The sequence below is a fragment of the Nyctibius grandis genome, chromosome 4 (assembly GCF_013368605.1).
Source record: "Nyctibius grandis isolate bNycGra1 chromosome 4, bNycGra1.pri, whole genome shotgun sequence".
In the NCBI taxonomy this organism is placed as follows: Eukaryota; Metazoa; Chordata; class Aves; order Nyctibiiformes; family Nyctibiidae; genus Nyctibius; species Nyctibius grandis.
This window is the reverse complement of record NC_090661.1, coordinates 22269849-22291276: the sequence shown is the minus strand read 5'-3', so window position 1 is coordinate 22291276 and position 21428 is coordinate 22269849. Positions and strand designations below refer to the sequence as shown.

The following is a 21428-nucleotide window of genomic DNA, read 5'->3' as shown; positions in this document are numbered from 1 at the left end:
AACATTTGCAAACCACAAAAGACAAAGCAACATGCTCATTTACAAAGGCAGTGTGACTTGTGCTCATCGCTGACATTTCTGATGCTTTGTAACCAAATAATAATATGCTTTCTTTTTGCTGCACATGCTAATAAGGCCAAACCGTGACAGGTCAGAGCTGTACTTTCGGTGCAGCCAGTGGAGCAGAAGATGCTTAAAGCCCAACAGACGCAGGGCAAAGTCTGCAGTTAATGTCACAGCATGCAAGAAAACATCCTGAAGGCTCATCCTAACCTTCTGTTTCCTTGTCAAGACAGATTTATTTACAGTCAGTACCACAAGACCTAGATTCAAGTGGCAGTGGTATTATATCCATATTTTTAATGGGATTTGACATTTAAGGCAGCATTTCAGTTCGCCTCTAAGCCTGTAATTACACTTGCAAATCTGCTTAGCAAGACATCAGAGTGTCCCAGGGGACTACTCGAACAGATTGGTTCTGTTCACATAGAAGCAGCATTTGAGTACCAAGTGATGCTACGAAGCAGACACTGTGGACTGCAGTGCCTGACACAGACACCTGCAAACAGGACCCACTCCTAATCTTCAAAATAAAAACAAAAACAAAGATTGCAAAGAGCCCTCACTTTATCTTAAAAGAAACACTGAGCTGAGTCAGATACCACTGGAGGTCAGGAGCACTTCATGAATACATCACCGAGATAGGACTTTTTTCTACAGCCCACTGGTTATCTTTAGTCTCACAAGATCTGCAAGTGCTAAAAGTACCAGAGCAGCCCAAGGCTGAAATCCTGCTTGTCAGCTCCTGGTCTGGAATCACGATGGAGAAAAGCAGAAATAGGCTAATTTGTATCGTTCCAAAGAAACAGAAGGAAACCTGAGGCCAAATGGTTTGGACTAGTAGAAGAAGAGAGCTTTCAGAAGGTAGGCTACGCCGTTCAACAGGAAAATCTTTGCAGCCCTCAGTGCTCATTTGGGAGCAGCCTGGTATCTCCATCAACAATGATCCCAGTCAGACAAAAAAAACAAATCTAGAGAGCATTCCCTAAGAGACATAATATCCCTCAAGGTCATTTCAATGACATGAGCAGAATTCTAATTTTTCTCTTTTTTTCCCCAGTAGGGATGACACGACACTTTGTCCAGCTTAGTGCATACAGTTCTCCTCTCAGCAAGACTTCTTCTAGCTGACCGATGTGCAGTTCAGCTCTGCAGGGTCCTGTCTCCCTGCTGCCGTGACTTCCTCTGGCCCATCCGCAATAGTGGGCTCACTGGAGCACTGCCTGTGGCTAAAACTGGGCTGCAGGAGGAGGCATTTGTCGGTACTGTCTGACTCCTCAATCACCATTCCTGTGTGCATCATGGAGGCCATTGCCAGGAGCTGAATATCTGAGTGTGCATTGGCAACAGTGTGGCGACGGATGCTACCACATTTCTCCAGGTAAGCCTCACCCTCCTGCTCTGTCAGTGGGGTCAGGGCCATCTCGCTGGGCTGCCGGCTCGTCACCACGTGAGAGGAATAAGTCAGTACACCAGTCTTAGGACGGGATCTGGAGTACCGTCTCTCTGGAAGAGAAAAAGGAAGTAGGAACGGTCAATAGGGCACAGACAGAGCATCGCCTGAACCGCTAGGCTGGCGTCAGGGAACAGAGCAGACTCAGTGTGCAGCACAGAGCGTCCCATCTCGTTACCACCAGGGAACAGTCAGGTGCTCATTAGTTCATACTGACAGGGGTTTGGAAAGGAGATCTACCTCCCCTCTCCCATCCTGCTGTAAGGCAAGGGTGCTTCTCCCTATGAGAAAAGCAAGCCAAAAAGTAACAAGTGCAGCAGAGAGACTTTCTTCAGCATCGTGATGGTCTCCTTTCTTACCCAGGGGGGTGACAACCGAGTAGGAGCTCTCACGTGCATGTTCACTAAAATCAGTGACACTAAAGTGGCACAAGTCCCCAAAGAAACATTCAGTGGGGACCTGAGTTGCCACACCTTTTTCTGGAAAATTTCTCTCAGGAGATGCCATTAGCTGGTGTCAACATGAAATTCCTGATGTGCTGCCTCTCCAGCTGCCTAGGGAAAGGCAGTTCTGCTAGCATCATCCCACTGTATTTTTTAAAGATTATGCAAGAAAAGAACATTTCATCCACTTTAAAACATGTCTGGTTTTGGGCCTAGACACTGAAAACACTTAACAGTGTACAGCAACAGCCCACAACATTAAAACATGCTTCATTTAAGCAGGGACAGCTTGCAGACCTTCCCAAAACCCAGGATACACAGGAAAAAGAAAAATCATGGCCATGCCCTGATGTTAACTTAATAGATAAATAAAAATATTCCCATGAGAAAAAAGTGCCAGTTTCGTGTGTAAACTTTTAGTGCTGCTGAAAGAGCCAAGCCTGACACCTGAAAGATTAAAGTCCACCAAGAGCAAGCATAATATAGGAAGCAATAAAATAAAACTATTCCTTCCCAGCCTGGCAACCCTGACTTCACATGAACTGTCAAACAGATCCTGAGATCCTTTTCTGTCATGTCCTTGGCTGCTGTGGTAAAATGGTCAACTAGTATCATTAGTTACATCAACTACCGGGGTAGTTTGCAATCCAGCCAGTCTGTATTCATCATTTCACAGGCTTACACACGATGTATGTACTTGTGTACATATTTGCATGGGTGTGTACATAAACACACTCACTGACTAGCAGACTGCACAGAGCTGATGCACATGCCAATGTTTCAAAGTCTGACATCATTCGGCTTTTGAACATCATCAGGACCTGGGTGGGGAGATTGTAAAAAGCTGCTGGTATCGAAGGAAACACCAACAGTAATTCAGAAGACCATACTCTTCCCCTCAGACCTATACCATCATGGAAACAGGAGCATTGCACCACCTCTTGCGTGCAAAAATAAAGCAAAGGTCCTGAGTTTAATTGTACTGAAGTAACCACTGTAACTCGAACACCCTGCAATGAGCTGAGCCCAGAATTGAGCAGAGGTTGCAAACCCACCCAGGAATCTGGACGGACATGCAGGCAGCATGCGCTGGGGCTCGTGCTGCCGCAGCACGGCCACTGTTCACCTAAACCATGCAGCTGGTTACCAGCATGATCATATTTATGCTAAAAGTAGACCCACATTTAGTCAGCATTCTCACAGCATTTTTTTTAAGTAGGCAAGCAATCAATAGCAGTTTATCCCCGATGAATGCTTTAGTTTGGAGAAACTAAACTTTAACTCTTCTCCTCTCCTCTTTTCTGTTACTTTCTGTCCCAGAAATAGCAGCATTTCACCATACTCTTCTTGCCACCACAATCTTTTGAGATGATAAGTGCTGCTCAAACAGACACTGTGCTTCAGACAAAGCTGAATGTGAAACACTGTAGTAAACAGCAGAAGAGTTAACCAAGTGAGAGAAAAGGCCAGTTCTGAAAATTACTGAAACTCCCCTCCAACTCCTCTTAATGGCAGTCTTATCCACCAACCAGGACAATGCTAGCACTTCACAGGTGGACTTGGAAACCCAGTCATTTATGTATCTATCTGATTGCCTTTGACTGATAACCTAGACCTTCATCTGTGTCAATCCCTGACCATAAAATTTCACAGAAGTTGGGACACAGGAGGTAGGAGGAAGGTGGTGGTGGTGTGAAATAAACTAAAGAGGTTAAAGGACAGAGTGCTCAAATTTTATCTGATGTAGCCACAGGAATTATCCAGCTTCACAGCAGCTCAAGAATGGTCCAGTATCCTGCTGTCACAGCAAAATGAGTAGGACTCCAGTGAAACGTGTGTTGGAAGCACATGTGACAGAGCTGGTGGCACTCAATGGAAGAAGTTAGAAGAATTCTTTGTTCTCCTCCCCTCAGCAAACATTTTTCCTGAAGTTGTAGCTGTAAGAGCTAGGACTGGGAAGGCTTCCCTGGGCAGCTACAGGAGGACAAGTGTTGTGTAACTAACACAACAAGGGGAAAGGCAGTTTAGTCTCCATCTACTAAGGCAACTCAGTCTTCAGCTTGACTGAGGAAACAGGACTGGCTTTTGACTTCTGAATTTGCTAATTCAGTTAAGACCTGATAGTCTCTGTTCTTATTTTCTCCCCACAACAGTACCGAAGATATTCTTAAGACATTAAGCAATGCTTTCTAATGCCAAGGGTGAGGGCTGAAAGAAACTGCACAGAGGAGTTGAGGAGCTTCCATCAGTGGAAATTTTTTAAGAGCAGGTTAGCTGTAGAAATGGCTTACATATGACTGACTGGGTAGTGAAAGAGAGAGATGGACAGTGAGGAATTTCTCAATGTTTATTCTCTTCAAGGGAGGGATGATCTAACTCTTTTGAGGAAAAAATATCCACAGATTATTTTTGTGCAACAAAATTAAATTCCTTTATGCTGAGAATCAGGTAAAAATTAGGCTAAACTCTGACATTAATTTATTGCTTCACTTTTCCCCCTTTACTTTCTTGGCCACAAAAGACAGTCTCTTAAGGGAGTTGTCATGCATAGTTTAACTAGAAATTTTCTCTCTATTTTGGTGCATTATGGCCAAGAACATAAACTGGGAGTAGTTTTTAAGGGATTTTTTGCAAGAAGACTCAGATCAGCAGTGATGTTAGGTTTAGTACATGGAGGGAATAGGTTGAATGTTTTATCTTCTTCCCTATTCCAAATTTAAACATTGTTTCTTAGACAACTATATCCCTTCAGCATACTCCATCCTTACGGTGCAGGTTATGGCTAATTTACACGGGCAAAGCAAGAAAGGCGGTGACAGAAGAGCAGGTGGGGACACTGTCCTGTACAAATCCCCTCTGTGAGCTGTCCTGTCCTCTTTCATACCCGTCCCTGCTGCACTCCTCTCTCACTTTAAATCAAGTTTAAGATAGAGCAGCCCTGCAGGCTGAAGCCTTATGTATATTCACAGTTGTGATCAAACACCTTCAGTCACATTTCGCAACACTTTGTCTTGAAGGCTCAGGACCAGAGGGCAGTTTGGCCTCCACAGCATCTGCTCAGAATGCAAGTGTACCCAAGCCCAACTGTGTGTTTCCAAAAAGCTACTACAGGGAACCTAATGGGCTTCATCATCACTACAGACTGCCCACTTAGAGAAGAAACTGGTTCTGAGAAAGCAAGAAGATGACAGAAAGAGGGAGAGGGGAAGAGAAAGAATTTTGATTAGAAGTGGGAGCTAAGGAAAAGAAATGACCACCACAGCAGCACTTTGAAAATACCAGTATTAGTTGCAGAAAAAGTCTGCTCTGCTGTCAATGTTGTGTAATGCAAACATAAGTTCTTTCTTTCCTCCCCCTCAGCACAGGGTGGAGCAGGGGCAAAAGGCCACCTTGAAAATAAACACAAATAAAGGACAGCTAAAATCAAAGTAAATACAATGAATTTAAGGCACATAAAATTTACGAGGCCGGTTCATGTGAATTTTTTTTTTAATGACACTAATGCCTTGTTCAGCTGGTGGAAATCCAGGATGGCTAGAAACTTCAGTACAGGTCAGGCAGCTACCTTTCAAACTATCCCAGCAGCATGCAGATGTCCATAAACAGCAAAGCAATCAAATTTGTCAAAGCTCAACTTTTATGGGGGAATGTGGTCTAGATTTAGCCTCAGGATCAGGTCTGCAAATCAGTACTGAACTTTATAACCATGTTCACTTGCATAAAAGATATTTAATTGCCCAACAACCACAAGAACAAAAACCCTGAGCTATAGTTTGCCCAAAGTAATGCCACTAGTTTGTTGCAGGCACAGACCATCTGAGGCCTGAGAAGTACTTCTACCACAAGACCATCTCTTCCCTTGTGCTGCTAAGGTGTAAGTATAAGACAGCTTGTGTGTCTCCAGGTTGCGACAATTTGCATCAAAACAAAGGCTAAAGCTTATAAAAACAGACTGGAGCTTTCTTCACTTCTTCTGTTTAAATCTTCTTGACTATCAAATCAGTATCACTATGCCCATTTCTTAGCTAGCCAAACTCTTCTGGCTGACCACACGTGTAAGCAGATTTCCTGGATCACGTGTGGAGAAGTTTTCCGCTATAAGCATCCCCTTCCTGAAGTGCCAGTTCTCTCACCTAGACCCATCTACCCACAGTTTAAAGACAGATACTTTTTTTTTTTTAACCAGAGTCCTCAAATGGAAAGAAGACTCTATGCAAAAAAAACCCCGTGATCCCTCAGAATGAGCATCCAACAGTTTTGCTGTTTGCGAAGGCTGGTTGCCGTAGCAGTGAGTGGGGGAATCCAGGCAGCTGAAGCAGGCTAGCAAGCAGGGACAGAGAGCAGGCAGCAAAGGATCAGGTGCAGTCTGTCACTGGGGTGAGAGCACTACGTCAGGCATGGACCAGGGAGTGTTAAAATCCAGCCCATCTCCAGAGAGAAGAGAGAGTGTGGGGGGCGGGGGGGGGTGGGCAGTAATAGTCCACTCAGTCATGGAAAATAAAAAGCCTGTCACAAAAATCTACATTCAGAAACATATTAATCAGGACCTTATCGATGGGTTAAAAACTGGCTGGACGGCCAAGCCCAGAGAGTGGTGGTGAATGGGGCAAAGTCCAACTGGCGGCCGGTCACTAGCGGTGTTCCCCAGGGCTCAGTTCTGGGGCCGGTGCTGTTCAATATCTTTATAGATGATCTAGACGTAGGGATTGAGGGCACCCTCAGTAAATTTGCAGATGACACCAAGCTGGGTGGGAGTGTCGATCTGCTGGAGGGTAGGAAGGCCCTACAGAGGGATCTGGACAGGTTAGATAGATGGGCCGAGATCAATGGCATGAGGTTCAACAAGACCAAGTGCCGGGTCTTACACTTCAGCCACAACAACCCCATGCAGCGCTACAGGCTGGGGGAAGAGTGGTTAGAAAGCAGCCTGGTGGAAAGAGACCTGGGGGTGCTGATCGACAGCCGGCTAAACATGAGCCAGCAGTGTGCCCAGGTGGCCAAGAAGGCCAAAGGCATCCTGGCCTCTATTAGGAATAGTGTAGCCAGCCCGTCTAGGGAAGTGATCGTCCCTCTGTACTCAGCACTGGTGAGGCCGCACCTTGAATACTGTGTCCAGTTCTGGGCCCCGCACTTCAAGAAAGATGTTGAGGTGTTGGAGAGAGTCCAGAGGAGGGCGACCAAGCTGGTGAAGGGTCTGGAGGGTCTGACCTACGAGGAACGGCTGAGGGAGCTGGGGTTGTTTAGCCTGGAGAAGAGGAGGCTCAGAGGTGACCTTATTGCAGTCTACAACTACCTGAAGGGAGGTTGTAGTGGAGTGGGAGTCGGCCTCTTCTCCCAGGCAACTAGCGATAGGACAAGAGGACACAGCCTCAAGCTTCGCCAGGGGAGGTTCAGGTTGGACATTAGGAAGAATTTCTTCTCAGAAAGGGTCATTAGACATTGGAACAGGCTGCCCAGGGAGGTGGTGGAGTCAGCATCTCTGGATGCGTTTAAGAAAAGACTGGACATGGCACTTAGTGCCATGGTCTAGTTGACATGGTGGTGTCAGGGCAATGGTTGGACTCGATGATCCCTGAGGTCTCTTCCAACCTGATTGATTCTGTGATTCTGTGTTTTAGCTTTTGTTTTGTGTCTCTCATGGAGTCATGCACTGTCTCCTTTTCTAGCACAAACGTCCACTGCCTCATAGTAACCAACCTGAGTACCCCAACAACAGCTTCTATATGATGTGCATGTCTTACCAAGCAAGCAGGTGCTTCCGGAGAAACTGCGATCCTCACACAAACCCAAGTATGGCGATACCACCTGCTTGACCAGTTCTTCTAGCTGTAGGTAGCCCTCACTGGGGCCAGCAGGCTCATGGACACTCTGAAATTCCAACATAAAAAGTCAACATTACCCTTACACAGTTTTGAGTAAGGTTTTTGAGTAAAGCCTGGGGTCTGTCCACTGGAATATCCCAACCATATCAGTAGACCATTTGGAGGAGCACAGCTGATAAGCCCAAATGGAGGTTTGGGTGCCATTCAGGTCAACCTCCTTGTTCATGTCATAGCCATAGCTATGGACATCAAGCAGCTAGCTGTCTTTTTTCTGACCAAAGGATAGGAAAGTACAAGGTACACTCACACTGAGGATTTGCACAGCATAACTGCAGCAATATAATTATACCAGGGCAGTTCTACTAGGAAATGTCTCTTTGTAGAAAAGCCTTAACATGCCTTGGGCAAAGCACTGCTCTTCTCCTAGGCAGGACTGAAGGAAAAGCACCCTACGTAGTTCAGCTTAACAGCTGCGAAGATGGTAGATAACAGTAACCAATTTAACAGTAATTTCAGAAACCGTTCACAGACTTAACTTCCTGCAAAGCCTCAGTAAGCTTTTCTTTCTTAAATGTGTTACTTTGAGACCCTCTTTGCCCTCAAGATTCTTTTATTAAAACATTTCAGGGAAATTGAGCTAGCACTTTCTCCTGCTATTACAGTCTGGGTCACTGGGATCATCAGAACAGTGAGAACTCATACAGAAATACCACCTTAGCCACTTTGCAATTTTGATTGTTTCATTCCCCACCACTCACTACAAGGTATATTGGAGAAAAAATAAAAGTGAGAGGAACCCAAACAGACACCTGTAATATGGTATTTTGCAGGACTGTCAGGCTGGGCAATATAAAAAGATAAACCAGCTGGAATAGTTGGCTGTATTTGGCATGCTTGGAAAATATTCTCTTGAGGTCTGGATAAAGAGGATAGTCCTCACAGAAGGTCTGGGTCTCTTGAGAGAGGCCTTTGGAAGATGTATAGCACTTTGCCTGATGCCAGAAGGTGTTCCTCCTCTTGTGGCACTGCTCAGAATCCCAGCCAGTCAAGGGGCTGGCGTCGGGCAGCCAGCAGCCACAGCTCATTCAAATTCCACAATCCACTGTGATGGAGACTCGCCCTGTTATTGCAAAGCTGAGAGACCAGGAGAGCTAGGGCACAAAGAGGCATTCAAAGAAGCTGAGAAATGAAAATTTATGTGAAAAAAAAAGAGCCCTGAGACTGTTCCTAGCTGAGGAGGATAGGTACCAAGAAAAATACAAAGACCAAAGACCAGAACCCGTCCCTTTCACAGAAACATTCTTACCTGTTCCAAGGAAAGCTCAGGACATTCAATTTCAGCTCTCATTTCCACATTTACCGCTCCCAAATAAGCACACATCACTTCCTCTTCATCACACCCTCTACCCTCCCCACTCTCCTTTCCAGGGCTTGTATTAGTTCAGTGAGGTCGAGACATCCAAGTGGAGTCAGACACAGAATCACAGAATCACAGAATGTTAGTGATTGGAAGGGACCTCGAAAGATCATCTAGCCCAATCCCCCTGCCGGGGCAGGATTGCCTAGACCATATCACACAGGAACGCGTCCAGGCGGGTTTTGAATGTCTCCAGAGAAGGAGACTCCACAACCTCTCTGGGCAGCCTGTTCCAGTGTTTGGTCACCCTCACCGTAAAGAAGTTTTTCCTCATATTTAAGTGGAACCTCCTGTGTTCCAGCTTGCACCCATTGCCCCTTGTCCTGTCAAGGGATGTCACTGAGAAGAGCCTGGCTCCATCCTCATGACACTTGCCCTTTACATATTTATAAACATTAATGAGGTCACCCCTCAGTCTCCTCTTCTCCAAGCTAAAGAGACCCAGCTCCCTCAGCCTCTCCTCATAAGGGAGATGTTCCACTCAATCATCTTCGTGGCTCTGCGCTGGACTCTCTCTAGCAGTTCCCTGTCCTTCTTGAACTGAGGGGCCCAGAACTGGACACAATACTCCAGATGCGGCCTCACCAGGGCAGAGTAGAGGGGGAGGAGAACCTCTCTTGACCTGCTAACCACACCCCTTCTAATACACCCCAGGATGCCATTGGCCTTCTTGGCCACAAGGGCACACTGCTGGCTCATGGTCATCCTGCTGTCCACTAGGACCCCCAGGTCCCTTTCCTCTATGCTGGTCTCCAACAGGTCTGCCCCAAACTTGTACTGGTACATGGGGTTGTTCTTGCCCAGATGCAGGACTCTACACTTGCCCTTGTTATATTTCATTAAATTTCTCCCCGCCCAACTCTCCAGCCTGTCTAGGTCCCTCTGAATGGCTGCACAGCCTTCCGTTGTGTCAGCCACTCCTCCCAGTTTTGTGTCATCAGCGAACTTGCTGACAGTGCACTCTATTCCCTCATCCAAGTCATTAATGAATATATTGAATAGAACTGGTCCCAGTACCGACCCTTGCGGGACTCCGCTAGACACAGGCCTCCAACTGGACTCTGTCCCACTGACCACCACACTCTGGCTTCTTTCCTTCAGCCAGTTCACAATCCACCTCACTACCCGATCATCCAGACCACACTTCCTCAGTTTAGCTGCGAGGATGCTGTGGGAGACCGTGTCAAACGCTTTACTGAAATCGAGATAGACCACATCCACAGCTTTACCATCATCTATCCACCGGGTTATGTCCTCATAAAAGGCTATGAGGTTGGTTAAGCATGACTTCCCCTTGGTGAAGCCATGTTGACTGCCCCTAATGATCCCCCTATCCTTGATGTGCCTAGAGACAGCACCAAGGACAAGTTGTTCCATCACCTTTCCGGGGATGGAGGTGAGGCTGACCGGTCTATAGTTACCCGGGTCCTCCTTCTTGCCCTTTTTGAAGACTGGAGTGACATTCGCTTTCCTCCAGTCCTCAGGCACCTCTCCCATTGCCCACGACTTAGCAAAGATGATGGAGAGTGGCCTAGCAATGACTTCCGCCAGCTCCCTCAGTACCCGCGGGTGCATCCCATCAGGGCCCATGGATTTATGGACATCCAGATTGCTTAATTGGTCCCTGACCCAGCCCTCATCTACCAAGACAGATTCCTCCTCTATCCTGACTTCTTCTGGGGCCTCAGGGGTCCGGGGCTCCTCAGGACAGCCTCCAGCAGTATAGACAGAGGCAAAGAAGGCATTCAGTAACTCCGCCTTCTTTTTATCCTCTGTCTCCAGGACCCCCACCTCATTCATCAGTGGGCCTACATTGCCTCTAGTGTTGGCTTTACCTGCAATGTATTTGAAGAAGCCCTTTCCGTTATCCTTGACCTCTCTTGCAAGGTTTAATTCCAAGGAGGCCTTAGCTTTCCTAGTTGCCTCCCTACATCCTCTGACAACAGACTTATATTCCTCCCAAGTGGCCAGCCCCTCCTTCCATGATCTGTACACTCTCTTCTTCCACTTGAGTTTGCCCAGCAGTTCCCTGTTTAACCATGCAGGTCTCCTGGTCCCCTTCCTTGTACCCTTGACTTCCTACCTGCTGGGATGCTCTGATCTTGAGCTCGGAAGAAGCAGTCCTTGAATGCTAACCAACTGTCTTGGGCCCCCTTACCTTCTAGTACCCTGTCCCATGGGATTTCCCCTAGCAATTGCTTGAAAAGGCCAAAGTTGGCCCTCCTGAAGTCCAGGGTTGTGATTCTGCTGGCTATTCTGTTCCTGCCACATGAGATCCTGAACTCTACCATCTCATGGTCACTACAACCAAGGCTGCCCTCAACCTTCACCTCTTCAACCAGACCCTCCTTGTTAGTGAGGATAAGATCCAGCAGCGCTCCTCTCCTAGTTGGCTCATCCACCATTTGCATCAGAAAGTTATCATCAATGCACTGGAGGAACCTCCTGGACTGAGGATGGCTGGCTGAGTGGGCCTCCCAGCAAATATCAGGGTAGTTGAAATCCCCTATGACAACCAGGCCCTGTAATTGCGAGACTGCTCTCAGCTGCCTGTAGAAGGCCTCATCACCCTCCTCATCCTGATCAGGTGGCCTGTAATAGACACCCACAACAGTATCACCCCTGCCAGCCTGCCCCTTAATTTGCACCCACAAACTCTCAACTCGCTCCTGATCCGCCCCTGGACAGAACTCAATACATTCTAGCTGCTCACTCACATAAAGAGCAACTCCACCACCTCTCCTTAGTGGCCTGTCTTTCCTGAACAGGACATAGCCATCCATGACCACATTCCAGTCATGCGAGGTGTCCCACCAAGTCTCTGTAATTGCCACTAGATCATAACCCCCCGACCGAACATGGATTTCTAACTCCTCCTGTTTATTCCCCATGCTGCGTGCATTGGTGTACAAGAAGACCAAGAAGAGCAGAGGTTACCTACCTGCAGAACTAACAGCATCTGGACAATGGAAGCTGGGAGCTTTGTCTGAACCAGAGGAAGAATTTCTTCCAACTTTACTTTTAGCAAGACCAAGTCTCTGAAGCCAAGAAGAGCAATCTGACGGATAGTCAACTCCTGACCCTAAAAAACACAGAAGTCAAAATACAAAAGTTGGTAAAGGGACGTGTGAGCATCACACCAACACATGTATGCACACAGACAGAAAATGTCTATCCAGGCCATTGCTGCTGTGGCAAAGCACCCCCCAGCTGCTCAGGCTGAGGATTCATAGTACTCTTTGGTTGCTTCCCTCTTAGTCTCTGTCCCACACAAATTCTGAAATGAGTAACACCTCATCTGAGGCACCACTAGGTTTGGAGTGAAGCCAGATATGGGCCTGTATTTCACCAAAAGACTACGTATTCATGAAACCCAACTGCCATCCAATTTGGTCACAAACATCCAAAGCTCAGGATGGATGTGGCTCATGCTTTTGCCACTCAGAGCTGAGAAACCAGAGAAGGTTTTGTAGGTAAAGAGGCTGGTACAGAGTATTCCTTAACTAAGCCAACCCCCGGTCTGTGTTGGATCCTCTTTTTGCTCAACATCTGCACTTTAGAGCTTGCTGATATGACAAAAATCTACAATTTAGTCCATTACAGATTTTAGGATTTAGGCTAGAGCAAAGCTGGCAAGACTGCTTGTACTAAACATCATTTAAAAAAGCAACAGTGTTGATTTCCACTTCAAGGCGCTCTGTGTCCTCCCAGTTACTTTTTTACATCAACAACACGTGTGCAGGCTTAACAGATGAAGATGTAATATTTGTAAGCATATTTAAACACAGTTGGACTCCATTTGGTATTCTGGTGTTACCACCTTTCCCTCTGGTATGCTTGATGTCCACACAACTTTCTCTTGCCCCACTGCTTAATAGCAGCTTAACAGCAGCTTAACAGCAGCAATTTTCCTCCCAGCCCTGCCCAGCGCTTTACAGTCTGAAGAGTTTCCCTTATTCTTCCCAGCACGTTAATCTCTGCCCCACAGTCTGTTTGGGAACCATTTTATGATCTCCATAACACACTCAACATGGCAAATATTTAGCTGGAAGGAATTAAGAGCAGTTAATCATTAATTCATAATGGGTATAATGTCATAATTAACAACATCATCAATATGTAAATACAAATTAAAGCCAATAGTCTGGAGGGCAGCTTGGCCATAATAAAAGCACTTTTTGCTGTTTTAAACCATAACTGGGTGTTTAGAAACATGGAGGTGTAGAAAAGACCGGTACATATCTCTGAACTATATTTCAGCAGCTGCACACTTTTTATTTATATCATGCAGTTTAGTCCCATTAACTTCATACCCCATTTCAAAATGCAAACATCTTGCTGTGCCAAACAAAACAAGATTTGCTATTCTTTTTCCACACCAAGAAGTTACATCAACAGCTGCAACAAAAAGCCAGTGACCTGTTTACATAGTTTCCCTCTGTACAGCAATTTAAACAACTTGGCTGCTTAAAGGTCATATTTCTGCAACAGCTATGAGCCTCGTGTTTTAACCTGGCTGAGATAGGAAGTTACTTCTAGTTACTAACTTTGGTAAAATACACTCACACATTTGGCTGACTTACTTTCATTCTGAATGGGCAGTTGCTGGGATCACAGAAGAGCACAACTAAATAATCATGTTGACATTTGCAGCAAAGGATGAAGAACCAATAACAAATTTACTTTCCCATCTACCAGAGTAGCGCATGAAGACCTGCGACTTGGTGAAAGAGATTTGCCAGATAAGCTCATGTCACATGTGGTGACACACATATAAATAGGTATACACAGTTCCCTATTTGTAGGAAGAGCCCAGTCTGGCCTGGGATAAGAGCAATTTCTTATTTCTTGTTGCACTAGCAACTCTTGTAGCCTAGGGCAGCTTACTCAGAGTCAAATTCTTGGATGGATATAGGCGGTTTAAATCCATACATTTTTGCAGGACTTAGGTGCTACAAAACCTTAAATACGTTGTCTGTTACCTTTCCGTTCCTCATCCATAAAATGGCAATACTTCCCTAGCTTCACAGCTTATGAAATATTTTTGAGTGACTCAGATATTGTGACAAGATAAATACAGTAAGAAAGTTATGCTTTCAAAGAATCTCAACATCCCATAGTCATGCTTTCACCACTACCACCAAGTTACTTCCAAAAGCTGCACCCACTGTGCAGTACTTTTGTTCAGTTTCTCATTAGAGACCCTTAATAGCAGGGGAGTAAATTTTTCTGAGAAGTGGCAGAATTATTAGCATCAGTGGGTAGGACACACAGTTAGCTCAGTTTTTCCACAGTGCACAGCTAGCTGCAATGCAGACAAACCCCTGCTTAAATAGATTAGGACACTCCCTGATTGAGAACTAGTTACAAAAGGAGAGAACGGGAGGGTATTGTAATTGCGCAGTTTTATCCACCAGACACCTACCTTTAAGCATCTGCAGCAAGGAAAGAATAAAAATAAACACAGCAGAAAGGTTAGTGTCTGTCTTTACGGAAGTCCTTTCTCTTTTAGGAAATTCAATAGGATTACAGGAAAATCTACTGCCTTTCAAGCAATACCAGGGAAAAATAATTTTAAAAGGTTCTGGAAAGCATGTCTTGTGGAAGAGGCAAAATTCAAGACGGGGAGGCTAGCATTTCCAAGAACATCAGTCTCCTCATGAGGTACATTTTTCTTTTCCTCTGATGGAAAAGAAGATCAAAATAGCCTGGGGAGGTAATTAGACTGCTTGTATGGAAACCCCGACTAAAACTACATGAAAAAACGATACAACACTTCTGCTGGGATACTCAGCTTTCAAAATACCCAGTGTAAACAGGTCTTACATAAAGTTGTTCATTCATCCTCTACCCATAGATTTATTTGTCCTCTTAGTAAAGCTTCAAAACACCCAACAGAGGATTTTGCAAAGGCACAACTGGGACACAGCCCTCCAAAAGTAGTTAGGGCAAGTTAAACACATTTGCTCCTGATCTAGTCTTCAGACTTGTCCCTCTGAAGACAAGTTGTCAGTGTTGTCATCTGCACCAACAGAGTCCCAGGTACTTAAAAATGGAATAACCATAAATACAAATGGCCCAGAGCTTCAGTCAAGACAAGGTATAGTCCAATAGTTTCAGTGTTCAAGCTTAGCTAAGACAGAGGGTAGACAAATGGGAATAAATTCAGCCCAAGATACTGTGCTTGCCCGGTAGATTTTAGCAGTCCTTCTTACACAGTTAATGCTGACTTGGGCAAACTCTACTTCCTCCCAGGTCTAGTTTAAAGGTTTTGAGACCTGTTTAGCTACTGGCCAAACAGTGCTGCTGGAACAGAAGAGAACTTTCCGCATACCATTAGCAGGCATTGCAGTTACATTTCCTCATCTGACTGAAGACTGAATTATAATGAAGATTACCTGGACTGGGTAGAATATTGCCTGGAGTGTAGGAAGAGTCTCTGTAAAATAGTGATCCCAGATTTCAGACAGGACATCAATGCGATCTTCACCTGCAAAAACATAGATTGGGAGCAAGAGCTTTAGCCACAGAGACACTAAAATCAAGTTGAATTTTCCCACTACTCTCTAATTCCCCAAATAAGAGATACAAACCCACCCTTCACATTCACAGTTTCCATCCAAAACTGGACATCACTCAGCTAAGCTTCACCTTAACTGACCGAGACACAAGGCTGTGACCATAAATTGCTCTGTCACTTACTGCGAAGAAGACAGCTCTGTGCAACACATGAGACCAATTCCAACAAAAGAGTGAAGCCCCTCTTCAACCGGAGGCTTTAACTCCACAGCAAAGGATTGTATAATCTCACAGCTCACAGCATGCTCAACTAGCATGGGAGCACAGCCGCACGCTAGCAGCTGAATCTGAAAACCAGCAGGTCACAGCCAACATCAACTGTTCTGCAGCAGCTAGGTCAGGGAGACCATTTACAAGAGCTGAGCCCCCTCTGGCATCCCTCCGCTCCCAAGCACAGATACAGCAGTCAGAACCCTGACAAGCCACAAAGACACTGTGCTGCTCTCAAACGTGGCACTTGGGAAGGTTCCTGAATGAAATCCACTTGTGGCCACCCCTTACGTGACTCCAACTCGAACAAACGTCCGCAAATGTAAGTGGGTATTTAAAATGAAGGCAGACTAAGTTATGCAATGCGTGATTCCCATAACAGGAATACAACTGTGGTCAAAAGCCTATTATTAACAAAAAATGCTTTACTGAACATAATCGTTTGAATAGACATTTTAAATTATGCTCATAAGCTTGACTTAGGGAGCTGTGTGTTCCTCAGCATCTGGGCCCAAAGCCTCCAAGCTTTTTAGGAGATTTTTCCCATCCCAAAGGCCAAATGTTTGCAATATTTTATATACATTCCCCAGAAATTTCAGGTGCAAATATAGACCCAGGTTTAATAACACAAGTGTCTGACAAAAGGAATTTTCCAGGATACCTTCCACAGAGCCTCAGCTGGAGCTCACAAGCAGTCAAGAGTCAAGAAGCAGTAATGGAAGACAGCTGCTCAAGACAGCTTTGAAGGCTCAGCCTCAAGGTGACTAAAGGCCCTACATGAGGAACTGGAACACACATAAAATTGCAACTCAAAGGAGCCTTATCACTGAAGTACTGAAGTATACTGAAGTGCTTTCCCCATCTGGAGACTTCCACATGGGCTTTCACTGCTTGCCCATGGGCTGTGTTGCTTTGGACACAGCCAGAGAGCAAAGAGCCAGCAGGACCAAATCCTGCAGATGTGTCCTTTCGAGCAGAGAGCACACTGATGACCACAGTGGGGCTCAGAGGGAGGCTTCACCGTGTCAGGTACCATGCCGCCTTCAAAACTGGAATTGCAGGCAGACAAGCACCTATCCAACACCCCCACAACAGCTACCCATTTCCAGAAACTGCCAACTGTAAGTGAAAAAGACAACAGGAAACAGACTAATTGAACGTTTAAATTTTCCCCTCCTCTGCCTCCTCCCCAGGACTGCAATGCATTGGTGTGTGGAGCCAGAATTAAATGTCATAGATCACTTCTCCTTCTGAAGGGGAAGGGGAATGGTTTGTTTCTTCAAGAAATCATAAATCGTACAGGCATTGAAAGAGATTCTGACAGACTGTATAAAGAAAAATCACGTTAAAATAAGAGGCTGTGATTTGAAAAACAGACACAGTAAAACATTGCCATGCCCTGCAGCAGGAACATTATTTCGTCTCTGAGTACTGGGACAGCAGAACTTTTCCAGGAAGACAGAGCTAACTGAGAAGCGTGTACAAGAAGTTCTTGTTGCTGTGACCACAAGACCTGCAACAAGCCTACACATTATGAAAGCAAGCTGCCCATGAGTCATCTCTTGCAGAGATGCCAGCCTGCACGGGCAAAGTGGCTCCAGTGTCACCTCAAACTAGGGACAAAAAAGTGAGGCATAGGAAGAGGGTTTTGCTGTCTGCCTGGAAAATTTCATCTTATCGAAACTACTTCAGCAGCTGCAAACTAGTCCCAGGCAGCTCTCAGCTTATTACAGACTGGAATTCAATTTTCATAATGCTAAAACAGATTTTGGAATAGTTTTATATGAATGCAGAAAACAAAACCTATGATAAGCTGCACAGCACTCATTCTGAGGAGCTGGCAGCGGCAGGGCAGGTACCCACCTTCAGGAAAATGCTTGAGTCTGCCTTTTTTCCTCCCTTACAGGGCCAGTGCCGAAGAAACAGACGCCATGCAGGAGGCTGGCAACTGCACAGCTCCTTCAGGGTCCGAGTCCTACAGCCTGCTGGCCAGGTGGAGAAGTCACTTGGTGAAGAATGATGCAGAGGAATCCAGCACCAACAATGATGCAAGATTATAAGTGTCTATTGGCTTTTAATGACCCAGATACAGCAGGCTGGTGATTAGCAAGGGATCTTCCCTACAGGTTACAAAACTGGGTAAAATCAAACAGAATCCTCATTTTGAATAAAGACATGTGCTCTAGACAGCTCGCTCTGCTTAAGCTATTTGTTAGTAAATGTGACTAACTCCCCACACGCCCAACACTGAGAGTCACTGCGCCACGCTGGCCTTCGTCCACAGGCTCTGTGGACGCAGAGCAAGCATCTGTACCCCAGTGGTTTGAACAGAACTTCATGTGTGATCAACTCAATTCCTGAAGGATTTCACTGCCACCAAAGTGACCATTTTTTCTTTAAATTTACACAAAGCCTGTTAGTTCAGCTCTCAAAAGCATGACACAGTAACCAAAATCATGCTTACATTGAGCTGCAAATCACATTGAGAAAAAAAGGTAGAAGGCAGCTCTCAGCAGTTCTGCAACAGGACCCATGTCCAGCCCAGAACTGCTTTGAGCCCAGGTTCAACTGTCACACAAGACCCATGTTCCCGCTCTCGCAATAAAGACGTGGCTGGTGGGGGGTTTGCAGCTACATAACTGTTCAAACACCCTGCCGTCCCTTAAGCCTTACAAGGGCTGCAGTGCAGCCTGGCTCCCGAGAGGCTGTGTGACACCCTAAGCAATACCAGAAAGGGCTGTATGCTTTCCAGACATTCAAATCATCTTGTCTGACCAAACATCAAAGCACAACTCCCTTCCAAAATGGGTTTTTTACTATACTTGCCTTCACACAGCTTAACCTTCTCCTCTATAAACAGCAAGCCTTTTGCAAGGAGCTGGTTCTGCCAAGAGAGAAGAAAGACATGCATTTGCCTTTTCTTAGATTTCAAATAAACATGGAAGAATACTTTTTTTTCACATGTTATCCACTTTGCATGCAGTTATCTAAAGATTAGGCATACTGTAGTACTTTCTCCCAGCACCACCACCAGACCTGGTCTCACTGTGAGTGTTGTCCATTCATTAACCCCCTCTTGTTCAGCCAGACATGAGAACACAACAAACGCAGCAGATAGTTGAAACACTTGCCAGAAGTGGGAAGGAAGGACCTGTCCTGAGTCACAGAGGGAGTCAAGAAAATAATATGGTTCTTAACATGAGAGTGCAGCCACATAAGCTATACCTCAGCCATATGATGGAGGTGATCAAAGGGCCAAATGCTACCAAAATGCCCCGCTCTCTTCTTCCTTTGCACTAGCTCAGTGCTTGCCTGACTGCACAGTAAGGCAGTTCAGCTCCCTAATCCTTACTTTTCTATTCTTACCTGTTCTCTTTGTATGAGGCTACGGTTTTTTTGCTATACTGAGTGCTTGGATCATCTCAGTATGCAGTCTCAAGCTGCAGAAGCAGCAGCAGGAGCTAGTCTTTCTAGATAAACTTAACTATCACGGACCAGACAGGCCAAGATATTGATGTGGCTGTTTGCACTTCAGGACATCTGATAAGCTTTCTGTTCCCATTTCCCCAAACAGAAGAATGGTGCAAAAACAACACCTACCTTTTTGTTCCCCCAACAGCACTAGGAGAATCAATTGTTCTGAAAAACTTTGAGAGTCCCAGAGAAAGGAGCAGCTATCACCACATAACACACTATTAATGCATCCTCAAAGGTTCAGTCCTACCACAGAGATCATACTGATAGAGAATAAAGCCTTCTGTCCCTCTGAAAGGATTTGATATCAGGGTAGTGCACAATATTCAGAGACCTCTCTCTCTCTCACGTTCATTCTCCAGCTTTTGTTTTTAACAGGTAACCAGGTCGAAGTTGCACCTTTCAACCTTACAACAGCTGAGGAGCAAGGCACATCTTTTTTCACTCCCAATGGACACTGCCGTTACACCACTGCCTGGACACCACCATGGCCTCCCGATGAGTTGCTGTACTGCACACCTGCCCTTGCGCTGATGCTCTGCGTGATAGACCTGCTTCCTGTAACCATATAGCAGGCTGGCTCGTTCACGAAACACACAAGCAGGTAACCGTGTAAGCCACCCCAAGCAAAAAGAGAAGCACACCTCTGCATCCTCCCTACAAGAAGCAAACTAAACTGGGGTACTGTTGAAGGGAATAAAAAGAAGGAAACATTGCTCTGTGACATTCTCTGCTTGTACTTCTACTTCGCTTTTCCAGTAGGTTCAGGCGGAGGGACTGAAGAGACCACCATAAATTCTATCAGTAAGGAAACAACTCTGGATGCATTGTCCTGGTGGAGAATTTCTATTCAAAAAGCTCTCAGGTAGAAAAATACTGAAATTAAAAAAACTCAGGGGTTGAATTCAAGAAACTCCTTTTGCTTTGGAATCTCACCTCATGCTAGGCGAGCTCTGAGACCCTTTGGGGCTGGGTGCCACTGCAATACCAGAGAGAAATTTTTCCATTGGCAACTTTGTCAAGATTTCAGCAAAAAAGGACTGGAAGAAAGAACAAGCTCACCAGTCGCCTCACGTGCTATAGGTAGTAGGGGGAATTTCCATGAAAAGGTTCATCTCAAGCCAAGACAAGACTATGGACATTGTCTTCTTCATGGTGTGAAAGAAGTGTGGTGTTATACAACAGAGAGGAAATGGGTACCTGTCCTTGGCTGTTGTCCCATCTCATGGCTACTTCATCCACATTAAAACATTATGTTTTGCTACAATGGCTTACGTGTCTCAAATGAGCCAGATGTAAGTACTTTTGAGACAGTGCTTTAAAAAAAAAAAACACCTGCATCCCTTAACATGTATCCAGAGTTCAGTCATGACATAGGGAGGAACGGCCATCCAATTCACCAGTGGTAGTCTCTGTTAGTAGCAAGTATAGTGCATAGAAAGGAAAAATAATTAATGTTCATGCTTGTAATTAAGGTAATTTGGCCCTGCTAGCAGGTGGCTTTTTTTTTAGAATTCAAACCCAAAAATATTTAGGGTTTGAATTTGGGTCAAATATTTTGAGTCTTATCCTTTGGGTTCCTTTTAAATTAATTGCACAACAAATCAGAGCATTTTAGGAGCAACACACGGGATGAAACCGAACCACCTACTCAAGTCACAAGACCTTGACCTTTACTGACTCTAGCAGAGTACAAAAGCAATTCTATCCATGCAGTACAGTCAAGCTATAAACAAATTTCAATATTCTACTATTAACCAATCCTAGGAATTTCAGCACAGGAATGAGAGCTGACTTGAACAGTCCTGTTTGTCAGAGGAACATGCTAAAATTGCTATTCTGCACACAGGTGACAATGTGGAGACAGGAACCCAAAGTACTTTTGCATGCGACCTTCTGAACCCACTCACAAACAGTGTGCAAATGACTCTCATTAACTGCAGTTGAAAAGCTGTGCCTGCCAACAGGTA

The 21428-nt window shown here is 45.3% G+C and overlaps 1 protein-coding gene across 12 annotated transcripts in view; it reads right to left on the bottom strand.

Annotated features, from left to right (window-relative positions):
* Window positions 1–338: 338 nt before the first annotated feature.
* The window catches only part of PRR5L (proline rich 5 like), an 84913-nt gene continuing 63823 nt past the window's right edge, over window positions 339–21428 (bottom strand). For 11 of the 12 annotated variants that reach the window (XM_068399070.1, XM_068399076.1, XM_068399079.1 and 8 more), the window contains 5 exons: window positions 18811–18868; window positions 15594–15685; window positions 12137–12277; window positions 7698–7824; window positions 339–1566 (listed from right to left, as the gene is read on the bottom strand). In XM_068399070.1, the coding sequence (XP_068255171.1) occupies window positions 1184–1566; window positions 7698–7824; window positions 12137–12277; window positions 15594–15685; window positions 18811–18868 (801 nt within the window). In that variant the 3' untranslated portion in view covers window positions 339–1183. The remainder of the gene's footprint in view (window positions 1567–7697; window positions 7825–12136; window positions 12278–15593; window positions 15686–18810; window positions 18869–21428) is intronic. The other variant, XM_068399081.1, reaches the window with a different exon arrangement.